Raw genomic sequence first — 15,263 nt, 5'->3', positions numbered from 1 at the left:
TCACCGTCCGGCGTCTACCTAACAGCTCAGGCACAAAATCCTATTCATAGAATTTTTGCTTTTTTAACATACCAAACCTATGTGAAGGTGAATTAATCAACATGACACGAGCGAGGAATCGAACCCAAACCTACCAAAACTCGAACGCACTCTTTAATGTACGATTACTACTGGTTGTTAAAAAAATGTTGATCAAGCGTAGTCCGGCGTTGTCGCTTCCAGTACAGTATTATTAAAAGTTCACGCTATACTTTTTCCCAGGATGTTGTTGTTGTCATGAATCATTGTTGTTTCAATTTTTCCTTTTGTGAGCGTGATGAATAAAAACAAATTAAATGATAATAAAAAGGAAAACATAAATAAACCGTTAGAAACATACTTACCTTTATGTCGGCTCTGAGTGCTTATAACTCAATATTAGTTAAGTGATCCTCATAATTTCACTGCTGAATTGTGATCAGCAAGTTTAAATATTATTCTGTGGTAGGGGTTCAGAACCAGCTTTTAAATGTTCGAAAATTAATGTGTCTCTGAATCTCCGTTGTTGAATTAAGAATTGCACCTAAATATAAGGATCACAAATCGGTAGTTACCAAGTTTATAGGCACCCAAAGGAGAAAATTAAGGGAGTTTGACGGACGTTTGTAATGTTGGACAAAGAACATCAATGTTAGCTAATCATGTACACCACTTAACTCAGTCAAGCAAAGAGTCAGTCGAGTTATTAGCCGACACTGAACCAATCAAGGTTGAGTCAGGGAATGATAATATAAGGGTGCGTTCCTTTAGGGTGATCTGGATCAGGATCAGTGATCCAAGATCACTCGGATCATGGTGCATGCATCAAAGGAACCGATGAATCCGCTCTAATCACGGATTCATCGGTTCCGTTGATCAACTATGATCCGAATGATCTTGGATCACTGATCCTGATCCAGATCACCCTAAAGGAACGCACCCTAAGTAAGGACTAAGCAACGGATTTTTACTCAATAATACAAGTAATCAGTTTACTGTCAGCTTTTTCTTTTCACGTTGCTCTTATCACGTCAACAATAAATTGATCGTCGATACAAAAGAAACTTGGCATGAGTCTGTGAATGTTCTGCTGGCGGCGGTCTATAGGGAGTTCACTGCCTCAGTTGCATAACTGACCAAAAGACAATGGACTAAAAAAAGGGAAACGGGGCATGCTTTGCATAACGGGCTCCATCGCCCTATATATCCGTCTGCCTATTGTATTTGGTTGCGCTTGTTTGAGCTCGGACACGCATATCTGGTAAGTATTGGATTTGATTTCTTCTATCAGCCTATAAACCAGAAACGCTTGTAGTCTATTGCTTAACTAACCTATTCGTGCTAGGTTGTTTATTTGAACGCAGTGGCTATTCGTAGGGCACCCGTGCGGCGACTTGTATTTGCTATTCGTAAGGGATGCGAATAGCAAATACAAGTCACCGCACGGGTGCCGTACGAATAGCCACTGCGTTCAGATAAACAACCTAGCACGAATAGGTTAGTTAAGCAATAGACTACAAGTTTTTCTGGTTTATAGGCTGATAAACCACGCGGGATGCTGGAAGAACACGAGAAGAATTCAAAAAGTGCAATAATTTAGATAGGGAAGTTAAATGTATGGCTCAGTTTGGCTAATACTGCGCATCGGAATTTGCACGTGCTTCGTTTGCTGTCACACCACGAAAATACAATTTTTGCAGGAGGCATAGAGCTAGACCGGCTAAGACCCTATATAGATGGTCTCGGTTACCAGAGACAACGTTCCCCTACAACTTTATCGAGCATTTGTTGTCTTTTACCCAGGTCAAAGTCGACCGTGCGTGATTATTCAAGACGCGCGACACAAGACACAATACGTTCGCTATCGCCATGCAGAGATACATTTTTTTTTTCAGGAGGCATATAGCTAGGCCGGCTAAGACAATATTTATATGGACTCGGTTACCAGAGACAGCCGTCCTCTGCAACTTTATCGAGAGTTTATAATTATATGAGAAAAAGTTGTCTTTTGGCCGAGTCAAAGTCGACCCTGCGACCTTGTTATATATTCAAATGCGCAGTAATCCCTCTTTCTTTGAGTTTCCTTGAGTCATTCAATAACTGTGGGCTCGTTGACGTAATTAATTTTAGACATGTAATACACGTATAATACTTATTTGTACTTTAGGACCTAAAATCTAGCCAGTAACGTGTACATTCGGCACGCCATGCGCGGTTGCTGTAGTTCAATAGGCGAGCTACACTGTTTATATGAGAAAACGTTGTCTCGCGAAAGTTTCCCCATCTGCCCATCTTGATCAAAATGCTACATATTGTGCTATAATACTGATTCAGTGCACTGAAAATCTTGTCCCTTGAGCTCATTCTTTCATTCTGCTTCCATAAATTTGATCGCTGGAGCGAGCTAAGAAGGTGCATAAATACATATTTAAGTAAAAATAAATATCACAGGAGAAGTGGAGTGAAACCTAATAAAATAAAAGTAAAGTATCCGATCCTAGAGAAATCCGTGTTTAAGACTACATGATAAAAAAAAAAATCAGAATTTAAAAATTTAGTTCGTTCACAGTTAGTAAACACGCAAATAAGGATTAAGCCAGACTTTAATCTAGTGGCACGCAAATGTAACTCACGAAATCAGAGGACCAAGGCGTATTTGCATATTTGAGAGACATAAAACAGTTCTTGTTATATGGCTAGCTCCGTGAGCGGGCAAGATGAACCAAATCCTGCGCTGTGATCGGCTAGACGAGCGGACAAGATGGTGCTATCTTGCCCGCTCTGGATTACTCGCCGTGTCCTGCAAGAAAATGGTGTTCTTTTCCCTATAATAAATCCCTTATTGATCAAGCTTGTTTGGTCAAGAAAGGAATTATCATATTGTCTTGACTCCGTCTCGGTCTCATTAACACCCAAAAAAGAACTTGGCCAATATCCCGCCATCTTGACTTCACGCTTGGTCAGTAACCCATATCAGTATTAACTCTGCAAACCCAGTAATGGAATGGTTAGGAAATGGTTAGCAAAGCAAGGGACTAAATGACAGGAATTGCTCCGCCGAGCTTAAATGAACAGTAATGCTGTAAGCGGCCTGAAAAGGGTTAGCCGCCTAAATACCATGCAGTTAGGTCTAGTTTGCCTAATATGATGGCAATCTCTCTCTCTCTCCCTAAAAAGCACTCCAGTTAGTATAACATAAATCAGTGCTTCGGTGATCAGATACTATTCTTAAAACCAGAATAAAACCCGCGTATAAGAACCTGGATTTTTCTATATACGCATATATAAATGTATAACAGGTTCTTTGAAATCCATGTTCTTATATTTGAATTGTTACATTAGAACAGAATCTAGTTATAGAGGGAAATGTTTAGGAAGGCCGGTAAACATCAAAGAAGCAAACAAACAGGCTAAGATTTATGTTTTTTTTTTTGTAATTTAACAATTCTTTTTTATTTCTTTATTATTTACATTGACAATTACATCTTTTGTTTTATGCTCATTGACTATGCATGAATTTCATAGTCGCCATGCTTCTATTGGCTGGTTGTATGAGCACACGCAACCACCTTTTATACTTTGCCAGGTTTTGAGTAGGGTCAACCCCCAAAATAGCCATCAAAAACACACAACAAAGAACTTTGCCAATTTTCTAGCCATTTCCCTGAATAAACTATGAACACAACAAGAGCTAGAGGATAAACTTGTACGAAGTTAGAAGTATCATCCAAATCGACCGAGTCAATAAATACACTTATTTAACTCTTTTTAGTTTGCGAAATCTGAATTTTTGGAGCACCAAACCCCCCCCCCCCGGGGGGGGGATTCCCATATAAATAGGACGGGGTGCTTGTCGTACCTATTAGGGTGAAAAAAGCGGTTGTGATACCTCTTAGGGTGTTTTTTTTCAAAATTTCTGACGAGCACCCGCCGTCCTTTTTATATGGGAGTGCCCCGGAACCAAAAACAGCAGCCAGTAAGAGTTAGACGAACGAGGAAATCTTGTTGACAAATCTTTTACTTCTCCTCGTTAACTGTCGACTTTTTGTTTGTTTCCACGAAGGTGCTTCACCCAAAATCATGGGTCTCACAATCGATGATGTAATGGAGAAGATCGGCAGTTATGGCCGATATCAACACAAACTTCTCCTAATCTGCGGTTTTATGAAGGTCTTCGGTGATGGTTTTCAGATGATGGTCCCAACATTCCTCAGCGCTGAACCACCGTGGCGATGTAAAGAAAACAGTTCTGCTTGTAATCTGACAGGAATCTTTAAACCGGGAGACAAAAATTACAAATTTCGCTGCTCCATTCCTCGAGATGATTGGGAGTTTGACACCAGTGACTTCAACTCAGTTGTGACCGAGGTAAAGTTCACTTTCCTCCGCGTACATTTGGTTTAAAATCTCCAGTTCACCCTCTCTAAAATGCAGATCCTAGGACTAATAAAATACAATTGTGCGAACCATTCTTTTACAGAGCGGCTACTATACAGAACTGCCGCTACGAGCTTGCGAAAGAACTGATTAATGACTTGTAATTCTCTTTTGAGCTGAACCTCGGCAGCACTTCCCGTTTCAGTCTCAAACCTACGATAATCCTCACCCCAATTCGCGACAGGATCCTACCCTGCTCTGATCCTTTCCACTGATTTTCTTTGCAGTGGGACTTGGTGTGTAACGTTTCGGCGTTGTCAGACCAGAGCTGTCATGTTCTTGGGCTACATGATTGGCGTTCTTGTTGGTGGTGTAATATCTGACAAATTCGGGCGCAAGCCTCTCGTGTACTTCCTTTCTGTGCTGTGCAACATTTTAGCACTGGGTGCATCGTTTGCGCCCGTTTACTGGTTTTATGTGCTCATCAGAGTCTTAGTGGGTGTTTGTGTTGGTGAGTAACCGAGTAGTCCGTCCACAGACGTTTATTGTTTTGTTAGGAGTTATTTTTCTTCTTTCTCCAGCCCCATCAACTTGCTTTTCGGCTTGTTCATATCCCACGTGCCTGGTTAAATTCTTGCTAAGCTTCCGATCTCGACGAACTAAAGACAAAATAGAGAGAAATTAAAAAAAATGTATAGTTTACCTGTTTCTCTCTGCTTTCTCGCATGTCGCCGAACTTTCATGTACGACCGCTATCCATTTGTCTTGTCCTGCGTAAAACTAGCGCTTAAGTAAATTGTATCCTGTAGACTGTGGCACTTTGCAATTTTTGCTATGTTTTTGTTTTTGGCTTTCATATAAAAATGATTTTGAGAACGCAACGGTCTCGGGTAACAGATGGCAAAGAATAACAAGTAAATTATTCATTCTTTTCATTCCTTTACTTACTCACATCCCTCTTTTATAACTATGCTCTCTGCGGTCAAATTCACTGATCTACTAACTACAGGCAAGTTAGTTTCGAAGAAACAATATTAAAAGAACAAATGAAATATAACCACTGACCAAATGTTACTATTACTGGATTTTACTTTTCACAGGTAGCTCAGCTCTAGCCATGTACGTCTTGCTCATGGAGTATGTAGGCAAGCGTCATCGTCACGTGATCGGAACTACCCTATGGTACTTTTGGGTTCTGTCGCTGATGCTGGTGGCATTGTTCGCTTATTTTATAAGGGACTGGCGCACACTGTCCATCGCTGGAGCAGCCCCAGGCCTCTTGCAAATTTTCTTCTGGTGGTGAGCAAATGATAGGTTCTGCAAATTTTCAAAATCATTCAATTTCATCTCTAAGCATAGCACTACTGTGTTGATACTGCGTTACATCGATCGCGTAAAAAAAGATGCCTTTTTCGGGGCATTGATTCACAAACTCACCAACTAAATAATTAAATCTCTCTGTGGCCCTCGTGTGATCTTTTTATAAGGAAAATTTTCTAAACCTATATTGATCTCTACTTCTTGAACAATTTTTGATCTCAGGTTTTTACCAGAATCACCTCGTTGGCTCCTCGCCCATAACAAGCCCAAAAAGGCAATGGAAGAACTTACAAAGGTGGCCGAGTTTAACCGGAAAGTGATGCCCGCAGGAGAACTGGAGGAGAAAGAAACCAACTCAACCCAGAGACAAGGTGACTTCCGGGACCTTTTCAGCTCAAAGGAGATGACGAAAAGAACGCTTATATCCGGCTTCGCTTGGTAAGTCCATATTTTATCGCATTGTCTTTCTCTGAGGTAATGTTTGCATATAATTCGTTTATTTGTTTCCTGATTTGTACACTGAATGATCATAACTGTAGTCGACTGCTCAGTGTAAATGCTGACAATTTTTTCTGAATTCAGGCCCGGGGCGCGGGAGTCAAGGGGGTAGGGTGGCGTTGCAGGGTACGTTTTATACTTCAAAGCCCAAATCCTTGCCCTTAAACATATATACCTCCAATCTAGAAAAAGACATCCTTTGGGGCAAAGCCTCCCCGTGTTCTCCATTATAGAGAGTACAACCCCTCCACCCAACCCGCGAGTTCAGGTTCCGGTCAACGACTATACGTAACGGCTCCTTAATGCAAACTCTTTTGCTGCCTTTGGCTGATCATCCAGCTCGTCGCTTTATATTCCAGGCGTACGAAAAAATTGTTGCAAATGGGACATGAAAAGGGACTTTTAGTATTAACGAGAAATTAAATGGAAAAAACTCTGCCATTTTCATTTTTACCGTACATGTCTCGATCCAAACACTTTTAAGATACTTTGCTTGACATTTTTGCCACATTTTCAGCATCTTTACATTGATTTTTTTTCTGTTCACAGGTTAGTAATAGCACTGGTTTATTATGCTGTTTCATTCAGCTCAGGAAAGTATGGCGGAAATCGTTATTTAGTGTTCTTTTTGACCAGTCTCATAGAAATTCCTTCAAACTGGACTTGCATTGTACTTTGCCGTAGGTGAGTGAAGGGCTTGAAAAGTGACTGTTTCAAAACTCTCACCATTGACTGTTTATATAAGCAAGATATTTTTCTCGGACTTAACTGAAATGCTATTAGCACGCACATGGTGTAAGATAATCAGTCTTATTTTTCACAGATCACATGCAAGTCGAGATACATATTTGTACTAAACTAAGATTTGTTTCAGGATTGGCCGGAAGAAAACTACTGTTCTTGGGGTGGTGGTGGCGTTCATTGTTTCCGTGGTTGCGGTTCTTTTCCAGCGAGATTTGAAGAACACAGGTACTCCTTTATTCAAAAGTTTAATCGAAATTAAATACAGGGGGAAGGGAATCATTGTATGGAGTCATAAAGGCAGTTGTGCTTTTCCTCATATATCATTGCATTTTATGAGGAATTCTTGGTTTCAATATAATTGATAACTTTTTACTGGAATGGGGCGGGGGGCGAATGGTCCCATTCCTTACCCCTACCTATTTACGAAGTCGTTGGATGCTTGCCTCACGTTGTTCTCGTTTAGATCCAGTAGGCCTGCGTTACCAGTCGGCTATGACAGGTGCACTTGGTGGGCCGCAGCCTACCACCGACACCCATTACCACCCTTTAACCTCAAGGCTTCGTAGAATAAAACAAAAGAAATCATATCAAGGTTGAGGAAAAGAAATTCATCGAAACTGTCCTATTTAGTTGTCACGGTTTTGACACTAATAGAGTAGGATACAATGCAAACTGAAACCATGCGAGGAATCAAGGAGGTATATAATGAAGGGCGTTTGCAAACGTTTTCTTAGTTTCGAAATATGTGTTGCGACATCCACCATCATATAATATTGTAATTTCATTTTTATGATTTAGCAACATCTAAACCTTAAGAAGGCTGGTCTGGCCAGCCGAAATATTGTTTTAAATATACGACGTTGTGCCAGCCTTGATGATGCTCGATGATCAGCTCGTGATGACAAATTACACATTATTTTGTGCTTCAGGTTTCATGGTGGCAAATATCATCATGGCTCAGGGTTTCGCCAAGTTTTTCATCAACATGGCATTCTCTTCAATCTACGTGTACTCAAGCGAACTCTTTCCGACTGTTGTAAGGTATTCATACGCTTTAAAGAAGCTAATTAACGTTGGATTTACGAAGACCGACTTTTGTTTGGAAAACTCTTGCGAGTCTGCGCCATCCTCTACTTTCTGTCTTCTTTTTTGTTTTCAAGCCCAATTCTAGAGCTTCAATTTTTTTCTTTCAAGTAACGCACCATCTACAGTTGGGTGGCTTCGGAGTAATGGGAGAATAATAACCGTATGATATTTATCGTTATTAAAAACTGGATCATTGGATAATGCAATTCAAGAGTTTTCATTGGCTTAGCCATCGTGGTATATGAGCCATAACACCATGCTCTGTAAATATGGTAAGCGTACGCGTATTTTTGTGGGGAATTTTAATTTCATTTTAGTCTTCTATACTGTTTTGGGGGCGTTCCTAATAAAACAATTATTCCACTCGCGCTTGTTGTATATGAGATGCTTCAGTAGCCAACTCGGCGCGATGCGCCCCGTTGGCTTTCTATCCCATCCAACCGCGCGCTCACGGAATAACTGTGTCAAGTAAAGATTTTTTTGATTTCAGGAACATAGGCATGGGAAGCTCTTCCGCTGCAGCTCGCATAGGATCTATGTCCGCGCCTTATGTTGTTTGGCTGGTATGTAGCTCCTTTTCACCGCTGTAGTTGTCAGACGTGACAAGGAACCTTCAGTGGGCGTATAGTTCAGACAGTTGGTTGAACGGAGTACTAATCTAGTGCAATATTTCTATTATTCCTTTTCAAAGTCAGTTTAAAGGAGCTACGTCACGGTTTGCGTATCTTGAGCCTAAATGCTTCAAGTTCGTCGTTTGCAATCCCTGTTAATCCTTAACCATTCTTCTTTCTTTATGTATGGGTTATTGACCAAGTGTGAGGTCAAGATGGCTGGATATTGGTCAAGTTCTTTTTCTGCGTGTTTATGGACCGAGACAGAGTCAAGGTCCATAAACTCACAAAAAAAGAACGAGGCTAATATCCAGCCATCTTGGCCGAACAAGCTTGGTCAATAAAGGATTTATTATATGGCTTTCGGGGAAATTTTTTTCTGCGGGACACGGTGGGTAGTCCCGAGCGGGCAAGATAGCTCCCTCTTGCTCGCTCGGGTAGCCAATCACAGCGCAGGATTTGATTCATCTTGCCCGCTCACGGATCTAGCCATATAATAAGGTTTATTTTTAAGCACTTTTTTTAAGTGCTTAATAAAATGACTGGCTCCAAGGGAAACAGTGAGTTTTTTTCCCCGAGACCCTCAATGTTCCTAGGCTCGATTCCGCCGCTTTCTTGAGTTCCCCGAGGCGAACTGTCATTAAGTGTTTTGATATACCTCCCAACTTAAGGGGGTATGGTACCCTAAAATATGGCGATGTTCATGAAAAATTCAATTTCTTGGAAATACAAGACTTAAGACCCTTGAGGACTTGTCAAAAACATTTTGAAACGATCTTGCCGAATTTCCTTCCAGATGAGTGTGAAATTTAAGGAAAGTACACAGTGGTGTAAGTTTTTTCACGTAGCAACGGCCATGGCAACGACTGTTAACTATAAGAACGTGACCTAAAATATAGATTATTTTTAACTTATATGAACGAAACTATTTAGAAAAAAACTTTTAAGACATGCACAACTCGATTGGTATAATTATTTGTGAAAAGCTTTGCCTCAAATTGCCATTACAGGCTCATTCACTTCCCTTATGAAAAGGAATATTTCCCACAACTGCGGTAACTTTTTACAAAATAGAACAACCATTGCACCCCCTCCCCCGAGATCCAATCTGCACCCCCCTTCCCCGCTATTTGTGGCTCGTTAATACTTAATACTTCGTGTAAGAAACTTAAAGTGCATTTTTCTTAAAAGTTTACTTTTGTACCGACTGACTTCGCGCCAACATGTCTACTTTGTAAGGTTTTTAAGTAGAATTCCCGAAACTTGGGCTGATCAAAGACCAGTAGTGTCGTGATGTCGTAAACCAAAAAAATCGTAACATTTTAAGGGCTGTCACGTGACATGAGATGATTTGTTCACTGGATGTGGTAAAAAATAAGGTTATTTCCAAATAAAGCTGTAAAAAGCACTGAAAATAAGAGTTAATTGTCAAAACTTAGGTTCATTGCACAGAACAAAACAGAAACTTACATGATATGCTTATTTGACAGTCAAATCTTGTTTTGTAAAAGAGCAGGAAGTGTTGGCGTCAATACTATAAAACACTACCTCAAAAGGCTGTGGCTGGTTTCCATAGCAACCATTTTGAGTAAAACTTTAGAAATTTAATTTCTCTTTTTGAGTGCAATAGCACACAATTGATCTTTCTTCACCATATTTAAACAAACTTTTTGGTCCATTTGAGGGTACCATACCACCTTAAAAGTAGAAAAAAACTGCGAAGAAATCGTTTGCTTTAGGCTGGCTGGCTCGGCACAAATTTGCCGCCGTTTCAAGGAGCACGATCTGATCACGTGCGAGTCGAAAGTTCATGTTGTTGTTTCCCTAGGGGGTTAGTGATTTTTGTTCGCCCTAGGGAGTTAGTGAGTTTTGACCTACGACACGTCACACGTTTTCCTCCAACCAGAAAATGTATTTGAGTTGGGAGGTATAACAAAATCTCTTGGTGTTTTTCTATTTTAGTGAAGTGCTACTTTCAAGTTTTCTTCAATTTAATGGCAATTTTGTACGTAGCCAAAATAACTCAAAATACCGTGACTGAGATCCCTTAAGACCTTTGCCCTTCCCCCTTTTGAATGTTGCACAGGAACGAAGCAACTCTTGGAGATACGAAATTCCAACATTGTTTTGAGGGGAGGGGCAGGGGGGGGGGTAGGTAATAAGTCAGGGGAAACATTTCTTCTAAAGTATTCAAAAATAGCACTGTCTCAACACATCTGTCGCCCACTGTTGGTGGAGCGACGCAAGCACAAACTCTGTCCGCTCACACTCGTTCCCCCCTTGTACGAACTACTTTGCTAGCGGGTGCAATGACTTATGCCCCACTGAATGTTTGCAAAGTCATCTGTGTGTCGCGCTATAGGGTCTTTTGTCTGTGCCACGTTCTCTTTATACGGTTCGGTAGCTGCTAAGAAAACCTGAATTTCGAGAAGTAGAACTCGGCCCTCCATTATTCAGACTGCCGAAACTCAACTTTACAATTAGGGTTGATTCCACTGAAGTCCGCATGTGAACCCCATATGCAATTCTGTTATTGCTAAACTAACAACTCTGAAAGTGGAGTTGAAATTCCTGTAAATTCTAAAAAAATTGATGCACAAATAAATTCTCTTTTTCAACAGGTCCGTGTGCACCTTCTTTTGCCGTATTCCATTGTAGCAGTACTTGCTGCTGTTTGTGCTGGCCTGTACTTTCTGCTGCCAGAGACAAGAGACATGCCAACTCTTGAGAATATGGATTCCGTCATGAAGGACTCCGCCAGCAAAGCCGAGGATACGGAGAACGGCAATCTTCCCCTTAAGCCGGGCGAAGACAAAGAAGACATGGGGGAATTGCTGCTCAATCAGAGTTATCACGCTTAAGACATCCAATCGAAAAACGGATTCCTTTATTTCAGTTACTCAATATTTACACGATTGTCATGGGTGAAATTATAGGAATTACCAGGATTTTCGAAGATGGCGCGCCATAAACGAATATGTCGGAAAATTTCCGGTGTCTCGGTCTCGGTTTGAATTTCTCCAAACACCAACTCTTCGACAGTATTTTTGCCTTCTTAAAATCGACGAATTCAGAAGTGGTTTTTTTTCTTTTTTGATTTTGCATTGGTTTAGGCGCGCATATTTTTCGAAAGTTTGCTTTTCACTAGAGGATAAGCGTTTCAGGGAGCAAGGAAGAAAGCATAAACACAATTTTAAATTTGTTGCTAGCTTTACTTAATGGCTCCCATTTTTGGTCTGGGCTTGAGTGTTGTCGAGGCAGGGCGTAACTCGTGCCTAAGGTGTAAGAGTTGACAGGTATAAGCTATGTAAGGGAAAAGTTTTAAACTGCGACTTCATGCATTGTAACAAGGTTGTTTAAGTGCGCGATTATTTCACGAACTTGCACTTTTTCCAGGGTGGGGAGTCACTCACGTAGATCAACTTTACATTTTGTTTACTTTTAAATACATCGACAAATCTAGATGGCCTTCTTGGAAGTTTCATTTTCCTTGTTTCGTAGTGGCGCTGGTATTTTGAAGTTCTTTTTTTAGGGCGTGTTATCTAAGCTATAAAAATGTCTAGATTTGATGTAGTAAGGTGTAATGGTTTCGCGTCCAAACACGATCAAACATTGTTTGGTGACCAAACATGTTAATGTTGTACAGTGACCAAACGGTATCAACATGTTTGAACGAACAAAATGTTTTAGTGTTCCATCAAATGTTTGACGTCGTTCAAATTTTATCAAACACGGTCAAACACGATCAAACAATGTGTCCAAACGGGAAAATGTTTGGTCACAAAACAATGTTGGATCGTTCCCGTTTAGACCTGGCTTTTAGCTTACTTTCAGTAAGTGTTGAATGTAAATAAAAATGAGGTTTTTCCTTATCAATATGATGTTCAGTAACACTTTGTTGGCTTCGGCAAACAGAATTTAACAGATATTATCGATATCCCGAACTGTTGTTACAAGAAGTGAAGTGAAGTGAAAGACTTTATTTAATGAGGGTGACCCGTGACAGTAACAGATAAACTTGGGGCCCTCAGCTTAAAATAATTAGAATACTAAAAATATATTAATATATATTAAGAATTACACCAATTTAAGTTACTCGGTCCGGGTTAGTTGCAATTGCTACATGAGATATCAAGCAATGCCCCCAGTTTCCATTGAAATTTTATGGTGGACAGAAAAGAAGATGCAGAAAAAAACAAAAAAACAAAACGTGGTTGTGCCTTGTTGTTGGATTTTTTGTGTGCCCAATTGGTGAACTGCGTGTGATTGCGCTGCTTTCATGCCTTCTTACATCGGGTTGTTTTCGCCATTAATCCCCAAAGTTATGATATCGTGATATTGATAAAGCATTTTGTTTTAATATTGCAACAGTTGAATGTTTGAATTTACATATGCATGTTAAACTGATGCATGGTTTTACTACTTACAAAAACACTATACAAGGTTATTCCATGTAAAGGAAACTATTTTCCCATGGATCGGAATCCGTCCATGAACTCGAACCAACTAAAGGAGATCGTTTCTAGATGTAACACAACTAATTTGGTATTGGTTCAGTCACACATAATGCAAAATGTACACAGTTGGTCGTAACCTGTTGTCCAGTTAGCAGAGAAAGTCTGGAAATACCGAACCCGGAAAAGGAGAACACTGAAGACAGCACAGGACTGAGGAGTTTTCATTTCAAGCCAGTAGACTTAAAACATTTACTAGCCTCGTCCAGCAAGCGCTATTTACATGTAAATGATACACATGTTTCTGGTGAGTGAATGATGGGTAACTGAAGCTCGCTATGAGCTTGCCCTGTGGGCGACCTCTACAAACTATGACTTTATTTGCGCCCTGGCTGCCAATGAGAACGATATCATATTTATTGTGTCACCGGCTTAAAGGCAGCTTTAGTCCAACACCAGGAGAATTCGCCCACAATTTGTGTTCGTTCGTTCGGGAGGAGTTAAGAAGGGATATCACTTATTTGACTGGATCACGGTTCGAGATCAAAGATATGTATCGCTTATTTACTGCATCACAGTTAAAGACCCAGAAGGTGTAGAAAACTCGATCACAGTTTAAGGCCCAGGATGTGCATTGCTTATTTGACTGAATCACACACCATCATCCTGGGAGCGATACTCATAGACATAAGCTCTTGGAAAAGCAGCTTAGCAGCGTACGGCATACGAATACGGGACACCTGCAAAGGAGCACAAATCTTAATCAGTTACTGAATGTGCTATTCCCGCAACAATTGCCTTTCCGGACACAGTCAGACGCTCTAGCCAGCGAGCTACAGGAGACGCGAGCATGGGTGAAGTGGGTAGCTGCAAACTTCTGAGCCGGTCCAGTTCTATGTACTCATATATGCACACTCGGTTAGAATTGCAACAAGTTGATTTCTTTGCACGAAACACGAGCGAAGAAGTCGCAAAAGAGAGCAACAGAGTCGATAGGAGTTGACCGCTTCACGCCCGACTAACAAAACCTGAAAACGGACTTGGAGAAAATCTAACGTTCAGTTTGTTCAATTACCTGAGTCTTGTTCTTACAGCCCCTGCATTCAAATGTGTTATTGCGCAGGTTCGCAATAGCGATCAGCCCACACAGGTTACAGACGTGACAGCTGTAAGGATCGGACACTTCAAATAGCCGCTCATTCAGGAACTGTGCGGCACCGTGTGCAATCATACAATCGCGCTCCATCTCACCGAAACGAAGACCGCCATCACTACAATGTAAATGTAAATCTTACTTAAAGTGGTCATGCACTTGACTACACAAGCACTAAGCTTAGCTACTTTACAGGCATGCCACTGAAAGAAGGGAAACAAATATTTCAAATAAACGTAACATAGTTAAAAATCCCAACTGGCAGGAGGCAGACCAGTTGGCTATTTACAAAGCGTGACCGAGGATTTCAACTCGCGACTACCGAGAAACAAATCTCGCTAGTGGCAGGGTGGAGGCCTTGAACCCGGGACCTAAGGATTACAACACCAGCGCCCTAAACTGCCTCCTACCACAAACAAATAAACAAAATCCAAAGATTACAACATCGAGAGAATAGGATAAACACAGCCTGGTAATGGGGCTTTAAGGAGAAAGGGCAAAACTTGATGAAATGAAATGATGACATTCAGGAAGACTTTTCCGTGAGTGATTTTTGAGACAGTTTAAATTTTGGTCATGCTAAATTTACCTTGAAAGAACTAAAAGCTCTTAGAAGTCAGACCGGGGGGTTGACAAGGAATAGAAGAATAAAACAATTTTCAGCCTAAAACAACAGACCTCTGCATGAGGCTCCGGGGAATAACGACAGAGTTTGTGGGGTTTATTCCCCGGAGACTCGTGCTGAGGTCTATTGTTTTAGGCTGAATTTTAATATATCGAAATTGGGCTATTGGCAGCTATTGGCAGCTATTGGATAAGTTTAAAAACTATGATTCTGTTTCTCTTACAACAGAACTAGGACCTGCTAAATATTCGGCTAATATGCAAGCGTGATCCTACCGGGTAAAAACCATCATACTTCGTTGAATTTACGCTGGGAAATCCATCGCGGTTAAACATTGACTTACCGTGACCGTCCTTCCATAGGTTGTCTAGTTAGAA

The 15,263-nt window shown here is 40.8% G+C and overlaps 2 protein-coding genes across 3 annotated transcripts in view; one reads left to right on the top strand and one right to left on the bottom strand.

The window, feature by feature from the left end:
- The first annotated feature begins 4,275 nt into the window (after positions 1–4,275).
- LOC110056919 (solute carrier family 22 member 15-like) lies at positions 4,276–12,530 on the top strand. Of its 2 annotated transcripts, XM_089294216.1 has the most exons (9): positions 4,276–4,386; positions 4,683–4,906; positions 5,496–5,694; positions 5,938–6,153; positions 6,763–6,897; positions 7,088–7,182; positions 7,887–7,998; positions 8,534–8,606; positions 11,276–12,530. In XM_089294216.1, exons 2-9 carry the CDS (start codon positions 4,729–4,731, stop codon positions 11,513–11,515), a joined length of 1,248 nt encoding a protein of 415 aa, XP_089150342.1. In that variant the 5' UTR covers positions 4,276–4,386; positions 4,683–4,728; the 3' UTR covers positions 11,516–12,530. The 2 variants fall into 2 exon arrangements, with proteins under 2 accessions (XP_089150342.1, XP_089150346.1); XM_089294220.1 differs by lacking the exon at positions 4,683–4,906 and having other exon boundaries at positions 4,323–4,386.
- Positions 12,531–12,992: 462 nt separating this feature from the next.
- LOC110056917 (DNA-directed RNA polymerase II subunit RPB2) overlaps positions 12,993–15,263 on the bottom strand; it is a 16,936-nt gene continuing 14,665 nt past the window's right edge. The window contains exons 21-23 of the mRNA XM_089294203.1: positions 15,230–15,263; positions 14,184–14,379; positions 12,993–13,848 (exon numbers count right to left, since the gene is read on the bottom strand). The exon at positions 15,230–15,263 is cut by the window's right edge and continues 127 nt beyond it. Coding sequence (XP_089150329.1) covers positions 13,747–13,848; positions 14,184–14,379; positions 15,230–15,263 — 332 coding nt within the window. The 3' untranslated portion in view covers positions 12,993–13,746. The remainder of the gene's footprint in view (positions 13,849–14,183; positions 14,380–15,229) is intronic.

The sequence above is a fragment of the Orbicella faveolata genome, unplaced genomic scaffold (assembly GCF_042242905.1).
Source record: "Orbicella faveolata isolate gen_17 unplaced genomic scaffold, um_ofav_v1 contig_1, whole genome shotgun sequence".
Lineage (NCBI taxonomy): Eukaryota > Metazoa > Cnidaria > Anthozoa > Scleractinia > Merulinidae > Orbicella > Orbicella faveolata.
This window is presented reverse-complemented; position numbering and strand designations above follow the sequence as displayed.

Bases quoted from the DNA above. Each gene is read 5' to 3' on its own strand.
- LOC110056919 (XM_089294216.1), top strand. From the start codon at position 4,729: ATGTTCTTGGGCTACATGATTGGCGTTCTTGTTGGTGGTGTAATATCT. The intron at 4,907-5,495 runs GTGAGTAACCGA...TACTTTTCACAG, and splicing joins CTTAGTGGGTGTTTGTGTTG to GTAGCTCAGCTCTAGCCATG. The intron at 7,999-8,533 runs GTATTCATACGC...TTTTGATTTCAG, and splicing joins CTCTTTCCGACTGTTGTAAG to GAACATAGGCATGGGAAGCT.